Below are 19,498 nucleotides of genomic sequence, written 5' to 3' on the forward strand. Positions count from 1 at the left end.
CTTAACGCAACTCTTCAATTCACTCGGTGTGTTGAAAATGTGTAATGTACAAATGTTTGTTTAAAAGTGTTATTCAAAGCAACTGGAAGATGCCAGACAATTGGGAAGCATTGTGACCAAACTCCAAATAGGAGATTCTGTAAGCCTGTAAAGAAAAGGCTGCAGTTGTGTCATAATTACATGGATAATATCTAAACTAGACAGAGCTTTTCATGTGTTGTACCCCATAATAAATACAAGTAACACTGGTAGACACTGAGGCTTCATGGTCTCCATGTGTGATTCTTCACCATCACAGACACACACATGGTTTTAGGGTCATGTTTTATAGCATGTGTGTGTGAGAGGGGTTTAGAGATGGGGGATATTTGTTTGTTGGTGTGTGTGTGTGTGTGTGTTTGTGCAAAAAGCTGTGTTGTGGCTTCTTCATAACGCTCTCACTTTCTCAGTAACAGAGCAGAGGGAAGGGAGAGATAGGAGTATGAGAGAGAAGGAGGACATTATTTATGTGGAATGGGAAGGAGCATCAGAATTAAAAGAGAATTCCCAGTCACCTGTATAGTGTGTGTCTGCGTGTGTGTCACCTGGGTCTGTTTCCATCTATCTGCGTGTGTGTTACAGAAGCGGCATCAGTGATTGGCTGCACTAAGAGCAGCCCCGTCATCACACCCAAGCCATAAAGCCCCAGTGGGGCGGGCGACTCAGGGTCTCAGAACACTGGGGTTGTTTGCTTAAGGAAGTGCGCTGTTTTCTTTAGAAGCACGTAATGATGTTTACGCAAGGCAAATATCTCGCCTCTGTCTTACCTTAACCAGAGTGCTCGCTGGGACCCACGCAAGCGTTCCTGACAGCTCCTGGAAACACAGCACCATGGAAGGACCCCCCGAGTCCCAGAGTAATAATGGTTAACAGTAGATACTAGTTTGGGGTCAGGGCCTTATCAGGGCTACATCTGTTCTTAGTGCCAGGCTCTCTCTGAAGGAGCATATTTGAGGTATTTTGCTTTCTAGCCTCATGACTTTTGGCGTAAGTGTACCAGTCTGGTGACGATCCGGTGAAATTGGCTGGGGTTGTGTGCATCAGAGCTGCGTGAAGATAAGAAACTCTCATAGACCTGATTCTGCCAGTGTCAATATGTGTGTTTTTTTTTAGGAATACATCAGTTTGAATCTGTCCTCACTCTGCAGCTATTTGCTGCTGTCATGGCATACAGGCTAGATGTTGTATCGATGAATGTGCATTTGCTGTGTCTAGCCTATGTGCTCAGTTGAAATGTTCGAAAGCAGAGGTCAGTTTATATCTATTTCTCAAAATGTATTCATTTGTTTTGCAAATGATGGGTAAAGCCCTGAATTAAGGCAAGTTTTGTGGGGATAATCCCAGAGCGGGAATCCCATGGTCCTTCAGTGGAGGAGCTATGATTTCCTTTTTAAAGAGATTATCAGTTATTGACTTAATGACCACTGGACAAAATCTCCATCTCCAAAATGATTTTGAACAGCTGAGCTCATAATTCCCTAATCTTTGGATGTATATGTTTAATGCCATAGGTCGTGCTCTTTCTAGAGGACTAGCTCAAATGCACATGAAATCAAGCGTCAGTGTCAAAGAAGAACAGTGTCAGACCTGTGCCTCTCAGTCCTATCTCTTTCAACATTCTTCTCTCATCTCTCTGTGTGTGTGTGTGTGTGGTTAACACTCTGAGCTTTCCTTTTGATGAGCCACCATGCTGCAAGATCCATGCTTGTACATGCAAGCACTCTCACACACACACACACACACGCACACGCACACGCACACGCACACACACACACACACACCATACTCTAGTGTGTCACCTAAACCTGTTAGCACTTGTGGTTGCCTCATGTGTGTGTGTGTGTGTGTGTGTGTGCGTGTATGTGTGAGAGCGAGAGAGAAATAGAAAGAGAGAGATGGGACAGGATTTGAAAGCAGCATCTTTCTCTGAAGAGGGCTGCTCTGAGACTGCAACTGGGCACCGACTACAACGCTGCTGCTGCTCAATGCTTCTGCTACTGCTGCTATGTTGGCGTTGCATGACATGCAAGAGGGTGACATTGTCACTGGGTGTGGCGGCACTATACCATATTAGAGAGGGAGCGAGAGGGAGAGAGAGGGAGCGAGGGAGGGAGGGAGCCTAATGGCAGGCTTGATAAGGCTTCTGTGGAAAGCCTGCCCCCCTTATCAGAAGTGTCCCCGGATAGCCCTCACCCCGAGAGTCTCCACCCCCTTTTTAACGGCTGTTTTTGCAGTGCCTCCACCGGCTGTGTTTGCGCTGCTTTTAGGAGCTTTGCCCTTACGGTTGCACTCACTGCAGCAGCTTCTTAACCCATAGCGCCCATACCCTTTGCGGTGGGCCGTTGCTGTGTGATGAGAGGTGCCTGTGTGCCGCCTGCCTGTGTTTTGTCACCCATTGTGGTCGTGAAACCACCCAACTTTGCCAACTGCTTACAGCTGAGTCACACAGCAGTCTTAAAATAAGACGTTATTGTGGGGCGTGGGCGAATTTGGACAGTTGCCACAAACACATTCAAATAGAGGCAGTTGGTTTCATTTACATTACCGGCCTATTCATGATATTTTGGGGTTTCAATACTGTCATATTTATTTTAACATAAATGTATGCATGGGACGATCTAAAGGCCATTTTTGTGGACCAAACTATCGGTTGCGGTTCCCCTTTTGGCTTTGGCCTCTAAGTACTGCTCACGTCTCACACGCCCGTGTACGAGCTGTGAAAATCAGCGTTTCAGGCATCCTGTGTGTCAGAGCTGTGTGGCAGAGCTCTTACCCACTGTTGTGAGGGCCTTGGCTTGCTCCTGTGTGGTGGCTGTGTGGTAATCCCTCCATCACAGCCCCGTCTGTGTTTCCCCTCCCCTTTGAGACCTGGGTGTGGGCAACTCTCAGAGCTGTACTGACTTCCCCAGGTAATGCCTGTGCCACCAACCCTTTCAGCATTGTGCCAAAAGGCTTTTATACTCGCTGTGTAAACTGACCTTTTGCTGGCTCTTTGTGTGTATCTGTGTGTCTGTGTTTGTGTTGATGTGTGTGTGTGTGTGTGTGTGTGTGTGTGTTTGTGTGTGTTAGTAGGCTTGCTAAAGGTCTGGGATATCATTAACTCCCTGGGGACTGGTACAGTAAGCCAGGGTTTCTCAGTGCTGTTCCTTAGGCTGTGTTTCAGGTCTCTCCTTGTTCTCAGTAAGGTTTCTCAATGAATACCTGGACCTTAATGATGATCTTATGAACTCATCCAGATAAAAGACGGCATGACGACACTTTCAGTTAAGTCTTCAGTGTCCCCCGAAGAAGACTTCAGCAGTTGCCAGTGGCACAGATTGTGTACCTGTAGCCTATAGTGAAAGCCTGAAGTGGACAGTAGCTGCAGGTTAAGGCCAGTGTACTCGAAAAAGCTGCTGCTAGAGAACCATCTGAGAACCAGCACAGCAAAATGTGCCTGGTGCCCATGGTCTGCTGGGGCCTTCGTGGGCCTTCTTTTCACGTTCTCCTGGGCTCTCTGGTGCGTTCCCCCCTAGGAGGGGTGCGTTAAAGCAACACACGCTGCACCTGGAGGCTCATCATGAGGCCCTGTGTACATGGAGAGGAGTGAAAGAGCCAAGTCAGAGGGAGAGTCTGCTGTGTGCTTGACTTTGTCACTGGCAGTAACACATACACACGCTGCCTGACTGAGATATTATCAGGCGCAATAAGTATGCAACCCCTTGTCGTGCTTAAGGGACTAGATACATTGTCCCAGAAGAGTAATGACCTGTGTGTGTGTGTGTGTGTGTGTGTGTGTTTTGAGGTGTGTCTGTGTGCAGGTGTTTTACTCTGGCTGCTAGTGTGATGCATTTTTTCTATAAATAAGGCAGGATATGTGTGCTATAAATGTAGACTGTGAAGCTGCTCAGCTCAGAGTCCCAGGGGGTTCTAGTTCATTCATGTGTAAGTGTGTGTGTATGCTCTTTTATGTTCTTGTGTGTGTATGGAGGGTTTTTATGTTTATTGTATCTTCCCACTTCATTGATTGCATCTTCTGTGAGGTTCTGAGTTTGTTCGTCTGTACCGGTATCTCAACTCGGTCTTGGTCTTTTGAGGTGTCTTTTATTAGGCAGTAAACCCTGAGAAGACCGTAAACATTCTTCAGTCCCACATCACAGAATAAACAAAATAGAAAGAGAAAACAGAGGGAGACTGAGAAGGGGGGTGGCTCTCATTGGCGTTCTGCTGAGTGGCAGAGGGTGTGTGTGTAGGCGTGTATGTGTGTGTGTGTGTGTGTGTGTGTGTGTGTGTGTGTGTGTGTGTGTGTGTGTGTGTGTGTGTGTGTGTATGGTGGGGCTGTTAGTAATGCTTTGTCTAGACAAAGTGCTGTAGCTGCTTCATTAAGCTGCCATTCCTGTGCTGGCCTCTCCCCTCTGCCCAGCAGGGCTATGACACTGCCCAGCAGAGCTGAGATGCTGGGGTGGCTCTGTTAATATACAGAGGTCTGAGAAAGCTGTGTAATGAATATGTGTGTGTGTGTGTGTGTGTGTGTGTGTGTAAGTTAGTGTGTGTGTTTGTGTGTGTGTGTGAGTATGTGCTTGTGTGTGTGTGTGTGTGTGTGTGTGTGTGTGTGTGTGTGTGTGTGAGTGTGTATAGCTGTGGTTAATCAAGCAGCCTCTATCCTCCATTGGCTTCACTAAGCGAAAAAACAGAGTGATATATAGAGAGAGAGAGAGAGCGAGAGAGAGAGAAGAGACCAGGAGGGGTTGACAGAGGTGCAGAGCGAGAAAGAGAGTTTTAGTGTGAGTTCCACTCTGCATCATCTTTGATCTCGGCAGAGCTCTGGAGCTCTTGAGCTGGCCATTGAGAGGGAATTGCTGGGGCTGCCAGTGATTGGCTGACAGCTGAGAGCAGCTCCTCAGAGGCCTCTGGAAGGGCTGGAGTGTCTGGTCAGGAGGGCCTTCTGGGCCGGGTGTCATGGAGACCAGGAGGCCCTAATTAAAACAACCCACAAAGGAGAGGCACACAGAAAATAGACTCTCTCTCTCTCTCTCTCTCTCTCTCTTTCGTTCGCTCTATCGCTCTCTTTTGCTTTCTCTCGCCCTTTCTCTCACTCTCTCTTGATCTCTTTTTCTTTCAGTGTCTCTCTCACTCTGTCTTTCTTGGTCTGTCTGTATTTTTTCCCTGTCAGTACTCTTTCACTACTTAGAGAGACACGCATATATACACACACATACATACATAAGAACAGGAGGACGCAAACACACAATCTGAGGTCTGCTAAATGTCGGCGCTCAATAACCAAAGGCATTCCTGTATTGCAGGAGTGAAACAATGGCCTTCAGATCAGCCTTTCGACTAATCGGGCACAGAGTTCACACACTCATATACACTTCATACAGAGCATATTACCCAACACAGTTAGAGAGTGAACCAGGAAGGGCCCAGCAGCAGAAATGGAGGAGGCTCACTGTCCGAACCCCCATCGCCATGGTGACCTCTCACCCACCGTGTTTGTTTCTCTCTGGATGTAGTGCTGAAGTTGAGCTGCCATGCATTGTTATTGGAGTGTGAGTTTGGGAGATAACATTCCTGCCGTTTGACCGTGCTGAATGTGTGTGTGTGTGTGTGTGTGTGTGGGTGTGGGGTGGATGGGGGAGTCGGTGTGTGTGGTTTAATAGCTTATCTGCACTTTTTTCGCAGAGTGGTGATGGAGTGACTCCCACAGTCACCCTCCCTGCGCAGGTCCTCCCACAGGAAGAATGTGAGCCTGTGTGTGTGAGTGGACTGAGTGTATGTGTGTGTGTGTGTGTGTGTCTGTATGTGTTTGTTAGAGTAATCTTGAGTGTGTGAATGTGCATGTGTAGTTTGTGTGTGTGAAAATGCTGTGTTGCATGAAAACACGTCACTGGTATGTCTGCTGTTATTACATCCAACAATAGCGTAAGGGTGTACTTCCCCCAAAATGTGAGTTTGCATTCCCCTCTTCAACATTAACAGAGATGGTTCTGTTGTGGTTTAGAGTGTTTATCCAGGGATGAGGTAGTAAGCACCGGCAGCTGAGACTGGGGGAGGTTGTGGGGAGGTCGTGGGGTGTCGGGGATGGGGCTGGATTGAGGCGAGAGATTATTGTGAGGATGGCAGTTTAGTTGAAGCAGTCTGTGAGATCAGGCAACGGTTTGCACTGTGGAGAGTGCAAGTTTTCCAGGGATGGGTTGATTCTGGTACACACACAAACGCACCCGCACAAACGCACACACACACACAAGAGCACACACACACACTAACTAAACTACAGCCATTTTCTCGGCAGGCAACTTCAACCAGATTATTTTTAGTGTAAAATCCTGGCAAGGAATGGCATAATCTGCACTGTGACATCTGGCCTGGGGATTTATGGGATTACAGAGTCTTGCTTCTAATAGCACAGTAGACACTATATTACAGGTCCTGGGGCTTGGACACACACACACACACACACACACACACACACACACACACACACACACACACACACACACACATTTATATACCTGGACATACCATTTTGGTCATCTTGATGTACCAGGGAAGTGGCTGAGCTACCCACCTCCCCTCTACATAATACATCCCTCTTGGGTCTCCACCTTTAGTCCTCCAGGGCTTATAAAAGCCTTCTGACTAAATATACTTAATGAAGGAGCCATGCCTTCCTGACAGTCATAAATAGGTCCAGAGAGTGATACTGGTATTAGGAATAGCCAGTGTTAAATGAGTGGCTAACTTTAACCTGACACCTTTGTTACAGGGTCACTGGGGCATCTGATGTAAGCACTGTCTCACTTAAACATGCAAACACTAATACACACAAATGCGCACACAGACACACACACACACACATACACACACACACACACACACACACATACACACACACACAAACACGCAAACACACACACGTATATATACTTACAAACAGGCAACAAACACACACACGCAAATGCATATATATACATATGCACACAGAAATGTAGTAGTATGTGAAATGATTAGGAAAAGAACAGAGAGACAGAGAGATGGGTGTGGAGGAGAGGGAGAAAGAGAGAGATGAGTAAATGAGAGGCTTACAGATGAGTGGAGGCCAGAGAGGAGTGGAGGAGAGAGAGAGAGAGAGAGAGAGAGAGAGAGAGAGAGAGGGCAAGATGGGGAAGAGGAGAGGTGAAGAAACAGGTCAGATTGAAATGTCAGTAAACAGCATTCCAAAGGCACAGTAATGAAGACAAAATGACACAGCTTCCTGCCGGCTCTTCCCAGTCCGAAAATATCCCAACTGATGGAATTCCTCAGCATGACAGAGATCCATTATGCCCCCAAAAAGAGAGAGAGTGAAAATGAGAGAGAGACAGAGAGACACAGAGAGAGACAGAGAGAGAGAGAACAAGCATACCAGAAGTGTAAGGAACAGCTAAAAATATGAGTTGGATTTGGGGTTAATTACTTACACCGCCACTGCTACACACACACACACACACACACACACACACACACACACACACACACATACACATGTGCACACACACACGTGCAAACTCTTTCTCATACACGGAACATCCTATAAATAGAAAGTGGAAGAAAATGGTCCCCATCCCTATAGCTCTGTCTTGGGGGGGTGATAATTATTTTAGTGTTATAAACAGGCTGCTGTTGGAGGGCTATTTTAGTCCTGTTGTTTGCTCGAAGAAGCCCAGCCGCATCCCAAAGTGGCGTCTTTCTGTCCCCAGGAGCCCCCCTGGCCAGCACCAGGGTTTAGCCCTGCTGTGTTGCTCTCAGCATCCGTTGAGCAGCGGGTCAGCCACCCCTCTGTTGTTTGGATACTGTGGTAAACGACCAGAGTGCTGCTGATTCTGGAGTTTTTTGTTGTTTTGTGTGTGTGTGTGTGTGTGTGTGTGTGTGTGTGTGTGTGTGTGAGAGAGAGAGAGAGAGAGAGAGAAAATAGAGAGAGAGAGAGATCTTATTGTGTCATGGGAGATACATTTGCACAGCACAGCCCAGCCTCTTTTTCATGTCATCAACCATCTCTCCAAGATAATGGATGGATATTTCATATAAATTCTTCATCTTCTTCTTCTTCTTCTTCCTCCTCCTCTCTGTCTCTACCCCATTTCCACCCCAACTCCCCCACTGGGACACTTGCATGTCATGGTTTTGGAATATAGAATCCAAGGGTCCTGTGCAAATAGCAGACGGATACACTCTCTCTCTCACACACACACACACACACACACACACACACACACACACACACACACACACACGTGCATTCAGACATGCCCACACACCCTCCTGAAGATCCACACATGTAACCTGAGACCCTGAAAGATATTATTACTGCTGTGCGAATACATCATTTTCATTTAGTTGTCATTGTAATTGTTGGCGACTTGGTGACTTATTCATGTCTGTTTTGTTGTGAGATGTGAGATGTTGTTTCAGATGCCAATTAATGCCAGATGCCATGTTTTAGATGCCAATTAATATGCTTTTCATTCTCTCTCTCTCTTTCTCTCTCTCTCTCTCTTTCTCCATCTCCTCTGTTTTTTGTTTTTTTTCTCAGGTATGGCCGCGCAAGTGCAGGTGTTTTCTCCGCAGCAGGCTCTGGCGTCCAGCGCCTTCTTTAGCGTGAAGAAGCTGAAGGTGGAGCCGGGCTGTGGCTGGGACATGACGGGCTACGGCTCGCACCCCCACCCGCACCCGCATCCGCACCACCCCCCGCACCACCCCCATCACCCGCACCAGCAGGGCAGTAAGACCAGCGGGCCCTGTGTCTCGCTGGCTGTGCCCCCCGTGGGGCTCAAGGCGGCGCTGCCCTACGAGCAGGCGCTCATCTTCCCCACCAGCACGGCCAGTCACATCCTGGTGGCATCTGCCGCCGCAGCGGCCACGGCCAACTCTTCAGCCGTGTTGGCGCCATTGCTTTGCGGCGGGAACAGCGGGAGCGTGCGCGGGAGCAGTAGCGGAGGAGGGGGAGGGGGTCACAACCTGACGCGGCGCAGCACGGTCAGCCTGCTGGACACATACCAGCGGTGCGGGCTGAAGCGCAAGAGCGAGGAGCTGGAGCAGCATCTTCATCATCATCACCATCAGCAACAACAGCAGCAGCAGCAGCAGCAGCAACAGCAGCAGCAGCAGCAGCAGCACAACCACAATCACAACCACAATCACAACCCCACCCAGACAATGGAGGAGCACACCATGACCCACAACACCTCGACCAGCAGCAGAGGAGCAGGGGGAGGAGGAGGAGGAGGAGGAGGAGGAGGAGGAGGAGGAGGTATTGGAGTGGCATCGGGGCAAGGGGCAGCCCTGCCCGTTTCCACGACAACCACCACAGCCGGCGTGACTGGGCCCCCCGCGGCTGCCACGGCTACGGCCGCGTCCACGGCGACGTCGAAGAACAGCAGTGGCAACAGCGAGGGCGACTACCAGCTGGTGCAGCACGAGGTGCTCCTCTCCATGACCAACACTTATGAGGTGCTGGAGTTCCTGGGCCGCGGCACCTTCGGCCAGGTGGTCAAGGCCTGGAAGCGCGGCACCAGCGAGATCGTGGCCATCAAGATCCTCAAGAACCACCCGTCGTACGCGCGACAGGGCCAGATTGAGGTGAGCATCCTGGCGCGTCTCAGCACGGAGAGCGCCGACGACTACAACTTCGTGCGCGCCTACGAGTGCTTCCAGCACAAGAGCCACACGTGCCTGGTGTTCGAGATGCTGGAGCAGAACCTGTACGACTTCCTCAAGCAGAACAAGTTCAGCCCGCTGCCGCTGCGCCACATCCGGCCCGTGCTGCAGCAGGTGGCCACCGCCCTCATGAAGCTCAAGAGCCTGGGCCTCATCCACGCCGACCTCAAGCCCGAGAACATTATGCTGGTGGACCCGGCGCGCCAGCCCTACCGCGTCAAGGTCATTGACTTCGGCTCGGCCAGCCACGTCTCCAAGGCCGTTTGCTCCACTTACCTGCAGTCACGCTACTACAGGTAAGCGCTAGCGACTCAGAGTTAATGCTTATGCTTAAGCTAAGGGAGCTCAGATGTTTCTTGGATAATGCTAAGCTAAACCGTACTGAATGTAGTGCTCTGTTGACTGATGGTTCTGTGCCTGGTAGGCAAAGTAGAATGATAAGCGATGTGATTTTGCAATGTTGTGGTGATGTTTCTAAAGTTATGCTAAGTGGTCACAGTTGGAAAGGTTGCGTGTACGGAATATGTTGTTAACGTGTCTGATTACGTATGTTTCTGATGTGTTATGGATAATGATATGCTTCAATGCAATGCAAAGCAACACAGTTCTTTTTCCTGAAGACATGGTTTAATATCTGATTATATGGTTAGCTTATCTTAGGTTAGTACAGCGTATCTTGTTTGTGGGTCTGATTGGATTTATTTTGGGGATTCCTTGTAAAAAGATAGCACATACCAGTTTAAAGATTAACAGCAACACCTGGGGTTATGCTGAGAGATAACCTTGACCACCAATCTCATACCGGCCCGAGCTGGGCCAAATCAGCCCATATATCATTCAATAATGTCTAGTCTGTGTTGGTTTTGTAGAACCTACAGCATCCAAACACAGAATGCGCTGGCCTCCTTGGTTAAACAAGTAGGCCAGACGGCCACAAACAGCCTGTACCTGTAGCTGCAAATCACATTTACAGCACAGAGACTTCTCGTATTTTTGTGCGTTTTTGTGTATGTGCTTGGTAAGTGTGTGTGTGTGTGTGTGTGTGTGTGTGTGTGTGTGTGTGTGTGTGTATGCCTGTGTGGGGGCCAGAGCAGCTTTGTTGTCGGTAGATTTGTAGGGTTAACTGGAAGCAGCTTGGACTCTTTCTTTGCAAGCTCTCATTTCCTTGTTGTGTGTGTATGAGGTTTCTGTTCATTTCTCTTTCATCATCATCTCTCTCTTTTACTCTCTCTCTCTCTCCCTCTCACCCTTGCCCTTTCTGTGAGAATAAGCAGGCCAATTGAAAGAGTTTGCAGAAAGCCAGCTGTTTCTTTTGGTTAGTGTGATATAACAAGCGTGTTGTGCATATTGCCTGTGTGTGTGTGTGTGTGTGTGTGTGTGTGTGTGTGTGTGTGTGTGTGTGTGAGCCGCTTTGAAGATGAAAGAGGACCTGATCGGTGTGTTCTGTTCTGGTGCTGACTGACAGCACCTGGGAGCACTTTGCTGCTGAATTCTCTCTCTCTTTCTCTCTCTCTCTCTCTCTCTCTCTCTCTCTTTCCCCGCTCTCTCATTCTGAGGAAGGAGGAGGGAGGGAGGGGGGATTGGGTGAAAAAAAGGAAATGGAGGTTTGCCCTGGAAAGCTTTCTGGGAAAAGCTTTTTCTTTTCTTTTTTTTTGGTATGTGTGTGTGTGTGTGTGTGTGCGGGAGTTCTTAAAAAACTCCAGGCCCAAAGAAAACTTGTATTATAAAAAAAGAGGTATTTTAACCAGCAGGCTGGCTGTGTTTAGTCCCTGACTAGCCCCCTATAACCCCCACTCCCACCCCCATCCCACCCTCTCTGTGATGGCTGCCTCTGCCCTAAAGGCTGGGAGCTCTGGGGTCAGCTGAAGTTCTCCAGTAATCCTCGCCTGTAATATACACCAGAGAGCCCAGCATTGGAACCAGCTGATGCGCTGCAGCGGCGGCGCTTTCTCCTCACATTCTGTCCCCCATTCCGTGGCTGAATCTCTTCACTTTGTTTGTTTGTTTTGACCATTTATTTACCATTTCTCTGTTGTGGTCTCCATAACAGGAGGCTTTGCTCGAGGTTAACGGGCCACACACACGCAAGGCAGGGGTGGCGTAAACGCGTTCCCACAGTGATCAGATTTTGTTGTGTTTTTTTAAGAAAGCATCACAACACTCTCCTTGCCCAGTAATGTTGCCACACATCTATAGGTGTGTGTGTGTATGTGTGTGTGTGTGTATGTGTCTGTATGTGCGTGCATGCGCGTGTGTGTGTGTTTGTGGGCATGTGTGTATGGTGCTTATGTGTGTGTGTGCGTGAGTGAGTGTGTGAGTCACTGAATGTGTGTGTGTGTGTGTGTGTGTATTTGTGCATGACACATGAGGGACAGGACCACACAAAAGGCTGTTCAAACCAGATGCACTTGAGTGGACATGAGAGCTGGTTGTAAACAGGCACGGCCCGTTAGGCTGGCCTAGCATGAGGGGACCGTCTGCAGACGCAGTGGCCTGTTTCAGGAACTGCAATGGAAGGTGGAAGTTATCAGATCGTTGATGATATAATAAATACATCTTCATACCTTGCCTTTTCTTTGCAGTTCTTTCTCTTGCTGTAGGGTGAAAGATGAAATCCTGTCCTGATGGCAATGCCTCTGTTATGTTTAGAGATCAGGCCTGTTATTTTCCCACATCAGATCAGGCTACGTCTCCCTGCCTTTGATTTGATTCTTCGGTGGCACAACGGCCGTGTAAACATCCAAAGCTGGCCTGCGAGTCATTGCAGACAAAGACATGATTAAGAGCTATGGCACTTTTCTTTCTCTGTTTGACACACACAGACACACACATTACAAAGTGAGTACAGAGAGGAAAAGCTGTATGCAACCTCCAAGCACTCCTAAAATAAGATAGGCTTGTGTGTCACATAAGACATTCATGCACAGGGGTGTGCACACACACACACACACACACACACACACACACACACACACACACACATATATGTATGCTTTCATACTTACACTGTATTCCACCACACTATTCCACTGTAAACCAAAAAAATACACACATGCGCACACACACACACACACACACACACACACACACACACACACACACACACACACACACACACACACACACACACACACACACACACACACACACACACACACACACACACACAGCAGAAGGGATTGCCTTGCGTGAGAGAGGCGATGCTGGGGATCATCCCATCATTTCCTCTTGGCAGTAGAGCTCACACGCCACATAGATTTACCCATCAGCCCCTTTCTCCTCTGCCCCAGCTAACAGGACTGCAAATGTGTGAATGTGTGTGAGTGAAAGAGAGAGGGAGAGAGAGAGGGAGAGAGAGAGGGAAGGAAGGATGGAGAGAGAGAGATAAGGAAGGAGGGAGAGACAAAGAGAGAGAGGGAAGGATGTCATGAAAGGTAGCTATGGATTTGGTCTGTATGTGTGTGTGTGTGTGTGTGTGTGTGTGTGTGTGTGTGTGTGTGTGTGTGTGTGTCTGTGTGTGTGTGTGTGTCTGTGTGTTTCTGTGTGTGTTGCTGGCATTGGTACTATATGAATGTTTCAGGAGATTCAGGCAGATAAAAAAAAAACACCTCACTTGGGTACACTCACACTCACTACTGTTCATCATGCCTAGATGTGATCACCGCCAGGAGGAAGCAATTGGATGTCATGCAGCGGTTGATAACGGTTACAGAGTGTCACAAATCGTCTCTCTCTAAATAATCTGGTGAGCAAATGTTACCATCACCATGTGCCTTTAAAGGGAAGGATTATAAAAAGGCCTCGTTGGCAGCATATTTGTTCTGGCTGGAGACTGGTTCTCAGGACAATTATTCTGAATCCACAGCACAGAATAGCACAGAGCAGCACAGAACAGGATGCACCCAGTGTCCCCGTTTGCATAATATGTAACTAAAGCCCCAGCTTTAGAGCCACCGTGTGTGTGTGTGTGTGTGTGTGTGTGTGTGTGTGTGTGTGTGTGTGTGTGTGTGTGTTTGTGTTGCTGCTTAACAACTGGGCCATTCCTCGTCCCATCATCTGGAACACAGAGGGAAAGATTGACTGAGATGTATATAGTACATTCCACATATGAAGATGAGCTCCCCCATGCTTTTTGTTAACAACTGCACACACACCCACATACACACTCACACACATGCACAGATACACATACACATACACACACATAAAACATTGCATGTTGGAGATTTACTGAAACATTCGTTACCGCGGCCAGGGGCGTCTCTGTTTGCACGGCTCGTCCGCCGGCGCTGGAATGTGATATATAGCACACGGCTGTTTGCGTTACAGGGCGCGCTGACACACTCAGTGACTTGGCAGGCCCTTGGGCTCTCAGCCTGATGTATGGATTTTTCCACTGGAGAAAACATCGACACGAGTGCCTCCAATCTGCAGCGACGGGAGACGTTAGCGCACTGCCGTACTCCAACATGGCCCCTGACTGGGAAGTGGGTCAGGCCCAGACCCGAGTCAGATGGCTTTGAGTGCCAAGGGAAAAAGGGTTTGGTTCAGGCAGCTGTCTGTATTAGGGGGCTGAGGGGTAATGTGCGCTGAATTAGCTGTTTATGGACTCTTGTTGGTTACCACGGAAACCCATGAAGCCGCCGACTCTGGTACAGATCTAGCCAAGGTCTGGCGCTGCTGTGGCCGGAGAGAGAGTTAGGTGTTGTCCTGGGGAGAGAGAGAGAGAGAGAGGTAGAAAGAGAGAGAGAGAGAGAGAGAGAGAGAGAGAGAGAGAGAGAGCTCTGTCTCCTGCGCTCCTTTCCCCGGCCTCTCTTCTCTCGGCCCGGCACCTTCACGCCATAAATATCTGTTTGCTCAGAGCCATTCCTTTGGCTTGGAGGGATGAGAGGGAGGGGCGGTTGTGTGGAAGGGGGTTAAGAGTTCTTGCTGTTCCAGGCGCTCTGTTTAAACGGGTTACGTCAGCGGCTGGGACCGCTCCTGCCGTTGAGTAGCAGCCAATGATGTAACAGGTAAATCTGGCAGGCTTAGACCTGGGGTCAGATAAAAGGATTACTGTCCTGTCTTGGTCCGTGTCCTTCTGCCCCTGTTCCATTTCAGCCGTGATGTTTTGTCCTGTTTAAGTGCTGTGTTGTTTGTGTCCCACGGCAACATGGAACTCACAAAGTGAAACTTCCAGAGTGTTCTGCCGGGCGCGCTGGCTGGAGCGCTGCGGTTTTAGAGAGGTGACGGCTGTGAGGAATGAGGCGAGCAGATGCTCAAGGGGGGGCGACTCGCCTCGTTCAGCTGTCGCCATGGTAACTCGCACCCCTCCATGCCCCTCAACCCCCACCTCAAGGCCTGCTGGGACATCTCTGCGTGAGTCATATCCGGCTGAGGCCAGCATGGAAAATCTCCCCGTCAATCAATACTGCCAGAGAAGCACTCACGTCAGATACCCAGTGGAGGACAGACGTGTGTGTGTGTGTGTGTGTGTGTGTGTGTATGATTGCGTGTGTTGCTATGAGTGTTTTTGTTCATCAACACTAGTCAAAATGCTAGAACTTGTGAGTGCATTTTCAGCCATGTTGGTTCTCTCTCTCTCTCTCTCTCTCTCCTATATATGTCTTTTACTTATTGTGTTTAATTTCTGCTCCCACAAGGCATTAGCATCATTGCTCATCTCCCCTTAGAGACTCCCCTAAGTACCACAGTATGATGTTTCTATGCCATTTTACCCCAGCCACCCTTCACCATTTCAATCAAACAAACTAGAATGCAAACGAGCTTTGTTGCCATGACAGGCAATGTGACAATCTCTCCATCTCCCTTTCCACCTTGAGACTCTCTGCCTCAGTGCTGATGCAGATTACAGTATTTAGGAACATGCTGTCTTCAAACTGGAGCTGTGGTCCTGCTGGAATATGCAGTAGGATCACTGTGTGTGTGTGTGTGTGTGTGTGTGTGTGTGTGTGTGTGTGTGTGTGTGTGTGTGTGTGTGTGTGTGTGTGTGTCTCGGTCCCAGTGTATTTTCCTCCCTACCCATGCCAGCCTGGACAAGCACCCTAATGAATGAGGTTGCCAATAGTTACTGCTTATTGAAGCATACACTGAGGTTTCTCTTCCAAAGCCTTTCCATGTCCCTCCTTCTCTTTCTCTTTCTCTCTCTCTTTCTCTTTCTCTCTCTCTCGCTCCTTCATATTCTCCTCTCCCCTCTTGCTCCCTATGTCTTTTTCGGACTCACAATTTTGCTCATTTCAAAGGCTTTGCTGAAATGACAGGGATTCTTCCACAGCAAAAACGATTGTGTTCAGATAAATAATAATAATAATAATTATGCTAAATAAATTGAATACAAATTAAGAAACTAATAAGCGAATAGTTCAGTAATAAATAGTAATTGGACGTCACACATTGTCCACTTTTAAATGATTTTATATTATTGGTCACATCTTTTTGACACATCTACGACATTGAAAATCTCAAGTGAGTTGGTCCCTTGTGTGCTGCTCTACTCTTGGTGATGTTTTGATCTTGTGTGCTCACGGCCCAAACACATTTCCCAGATTTAACTCTCATTGTCAATATTTTCTTTCTCTTTCACCGTCTCTTTTTCCAAACATTTCCCTGGTTTCGCTCTCTTTCATTCTCTGTGTCACTATACTATTCTCTTTCTCTTTCTCTGAAATCATTTTCTTTCCCTTTCACTCTCTCTTTTTTCCAAGAGTGCAGATGTGTTTGAGATGGGTGAGCGGTCCTGCGGTAACAGAGCTCTGATATGGAGTCTGTATCCAATCCTCAAACAGCATTACAACGCTCTTTCACTTCATGTTTTTTTATCTGGGTGTTGGGTTCCAAGCTGACATGAGGACTCCAAGAGCACGTACATTTCTCCTTACAAAAATACTATTTTAGAACACTTTGTATAGTACTCCTCAACTTCACATTATATGAACTTCTAATACATCTGCTTGATAAAACTATATCAAAACATCTTTAAAAAGTCGATCGTAATCGTTTTATGTTTGGTACTGACAGCCATGCTAACCAAGATGGCCTCCATGTTTACAATAACTAGATGCATCGTGCTTTGCATTGCAGTGTCAGTATTGTCTATAGTTTTTTTGTTCTCAGTCCATGAGAGAAAGGGCAGGTCATGTGAAGATGTGTGCTGACATCCTTAAACATGACACAGAAGCACTAGCAGCTCCCTGTAGAGATACTATAGTGCCTTGTTTAGCAGATGCATCAGTAGATAGATATAAACGTAAAGCACTTTGATATATTCTCAACTGAGCAGACAAGCACTCTAAACAGTACAGTCATTTACCGGATAGACGATGACAGAAGTCATCCCTTGGCAATATGCTGTGCCTTCAGTTAGTATAGGGCATTTATAGAACTACTGAGAGGGCAGTGAAGACTCAGAATAGAACATAGTGTGCAGGGGCGGCCCTAGCACATTTGGCGCTCTAGGCGAGCTTCACTCCTGGCGCCCCCCCCCCCCCCCCCCCAAATAAAAAATATTTTGTTTTCCCCACGAAAACGGAATTGCAACTTTCAAACGCTATTTTGCCCTGTAAGACTGCATTTCTTTCACATAAACACAACAACGATCGCGACAATGAACAAACATGAATTCAAGAACAAATCACTGAGAAAATGTCACGCCTGTGCTGGACTACGCTCCGGCCACGCCCCCTGTTGAACTGTTTATGGACACACACACACCTCCACGTCATCTTCCCAATCGCCTGCAAATAATGTTTTCTTAGTCTTCTGAAAGTGAATCTAAAATGATATAACAAAAGTATGTATTATCATCATTTGTTAAATGTAGCTATTATGTAGTTATTAAGCATTTTGGTGTATTTGGACAGCCTGAAAACAAATTTATCCCAAGATGCATAGCTCTTGATTAGTTGAATCATGTCTAATTAAACTGGCTAGCTCGCTCCACCAAAACTAAAGCTGTCCAAATTTGATTACTCAAATTTTTATGACGCAAAATGACGCATATTGCGGTACAGCTGAACTTGAACTGATGTTTCTACTGAATGGCAATAACAAGGAACGTCACAAGTCACTGGCAAGCTAGCGTTAGCTAACTAGCAAGATTACATACAAACCATTCGCTAAAGTTGACAACACTTGGATTTTTACCAGTATTCCTCACTTATTGACAAGTTGCCGTGTTTGGCTTCCTTAATGGGTGTGCTATGCAATGAGTAAGGTATGTGTAGTGTTGTTGCACTGGCTATTGGCTTTATATGTGCGCCTATTTTAATCATGTCTTTTTTTGTATAATGTAGAATAAATGGACATCATTTTTTATATACCCGCCTCTGTGAAATCATTAAAGAACTATGTGACAGGGAGTAGGAAAACGTTCAATGATAAGGTACATCTTTTCTTAACTCCACTAAAGTGCCGCGGGCAATTCACGCATTCGTGAACGTTTTCTTATCTGGAATTCATTCTAGGCTAGAACAGGATTTAAGGATTTACCTTTCTCCTTGGCACGTTTCTTTTCTTCTTCCTTTCTTTTCTTCCTAAATTGCGCCCCGGATGGCTTTTGCCTCTTCATTATTTTGTTCTTCAAAGTTTCTTGAACACACACACTCTAACCAAACGCCTCACTGTGCTTGCATGTTCTGACAACAACAAGGACGTACGTACCCCTTCCGTTTTCGATTTTTGGCTAATTTTACCCTAATGTTTTTTTTTATGTCAAAATATTGGTTGGAGATATAGAAGGGGGCGCAAAAAAACCCCACAATTCTTGTTTTTCTTTTTGTTTTGTTTTTGCTGGGCGCAGTTTTTTGCGCCCCCCTCTGAGTGGCGCCCTAGGCGACCGCCTATACCGCCTGTAGGAAAAACCGCCCCTGATAGTGTGCTTCCTGTGGATTTGTAAGACAGAAACCTGACAATAGTAGCCTCCTCTATGTTGTTTCCTCTTGGTTGTATACATGCTTTCATGTATAGAAAATAGACTCTTTCTCACAGGTGTGTGTGTGTGTGTGTGGTGTGTGTCTTTATGTGTGTGTTTGTGTGTCCTCTTTACATGGGTCTATACTTTCATCTCTTCACCTCTTTCCCTCCCCCTCTCCATCATGGTGTGCGTGTGTGGTTTGCAGGTGCCCATAAGGCTTTGCATGGAAGTTCACAGTGGCAAGAGCATGTGTTGTGTCCTCAATTGGAGGAATTTGCTAAGCTAATGTGTGTATGAGGTTGCCTAATTTACACCAGGACTGAGTCTTCCTGCCAGCTGAGTTTGAGAGTGGGGATTGTGTGTGAGAGTGAGAGTGTGTGTGTGCCCATATGTGTGTCTGTGTGTGTGTGTGTATTAAAGCCCCTTTATGAATCTCACAAAACCCGGTGACACACACAGCATAAAGGCCTAAGGCCTGTTCAGAATATCGTCTCTGTGAATGCATGAAGTCTTGCATTATTCATCACGTTCATAAAGACCTCAGCGCATCCTGCCTATGCAGAGAGCCCTCAGCACCAGTTAGAACAATACCACACTGACCCTGGGGAATGCATTCACTCGTTCACTGAAGACTTACCACAGGAGAAATGGAAATCACAAAATCACAGTGACATTGGGAATCCAGAGAGTGCCCTGACCCAATACTGCGTGAATAGAATATATCAGAAATTGTCAAACACCCACACAGACACACACACACACACACACACACACACACACACACACACACACACACACACACATACACACACACGCACACACACACACACACACACACACACACACTGACATTCATAAACACAATTCTGT

General features: G+C 47.3%; 1 protein-coding gene across 3 annotated transcripts in view; it reads left to right on the forward strand.

The window, feature by feature from the left end:
• Positions 1 to 19,498, forward strand: part of hipk2 (homeodomain interacting protein kinase 2) — a 64,664-nt gene that overhangs the window by 12,282 nt on the left and 32,884 nt on the right. For all 3 annotated transcript variants that reach the window (XM_031564523.2, XM_031564524.2, XM_012833158.3), the window contains exon 2: positions 8,594 to 10,013. In XM_031564523.2, the coding sequence (XP_031420383.1) occupies positions 8,594 to 10,013 (1,420 nt within the window). The remainder of the gene's footprint in view (positions 1 to 8,593; positions 10,014 to 19,498) is intronic.

This window comes from Clupea harengus, chromosome 3 (genome assembly GCF_900700415.2).
Source record: "Clupea harengus chromosome 3, Ch_v2.0.2, whole genome shotgun sequence".
Classification (NCBI taxonomy): Eukaryota; Metazoa; Chordata; class Actinopteri; order Clupeiformes; family Clupeidae; genus Clupea; species Clupea harengus.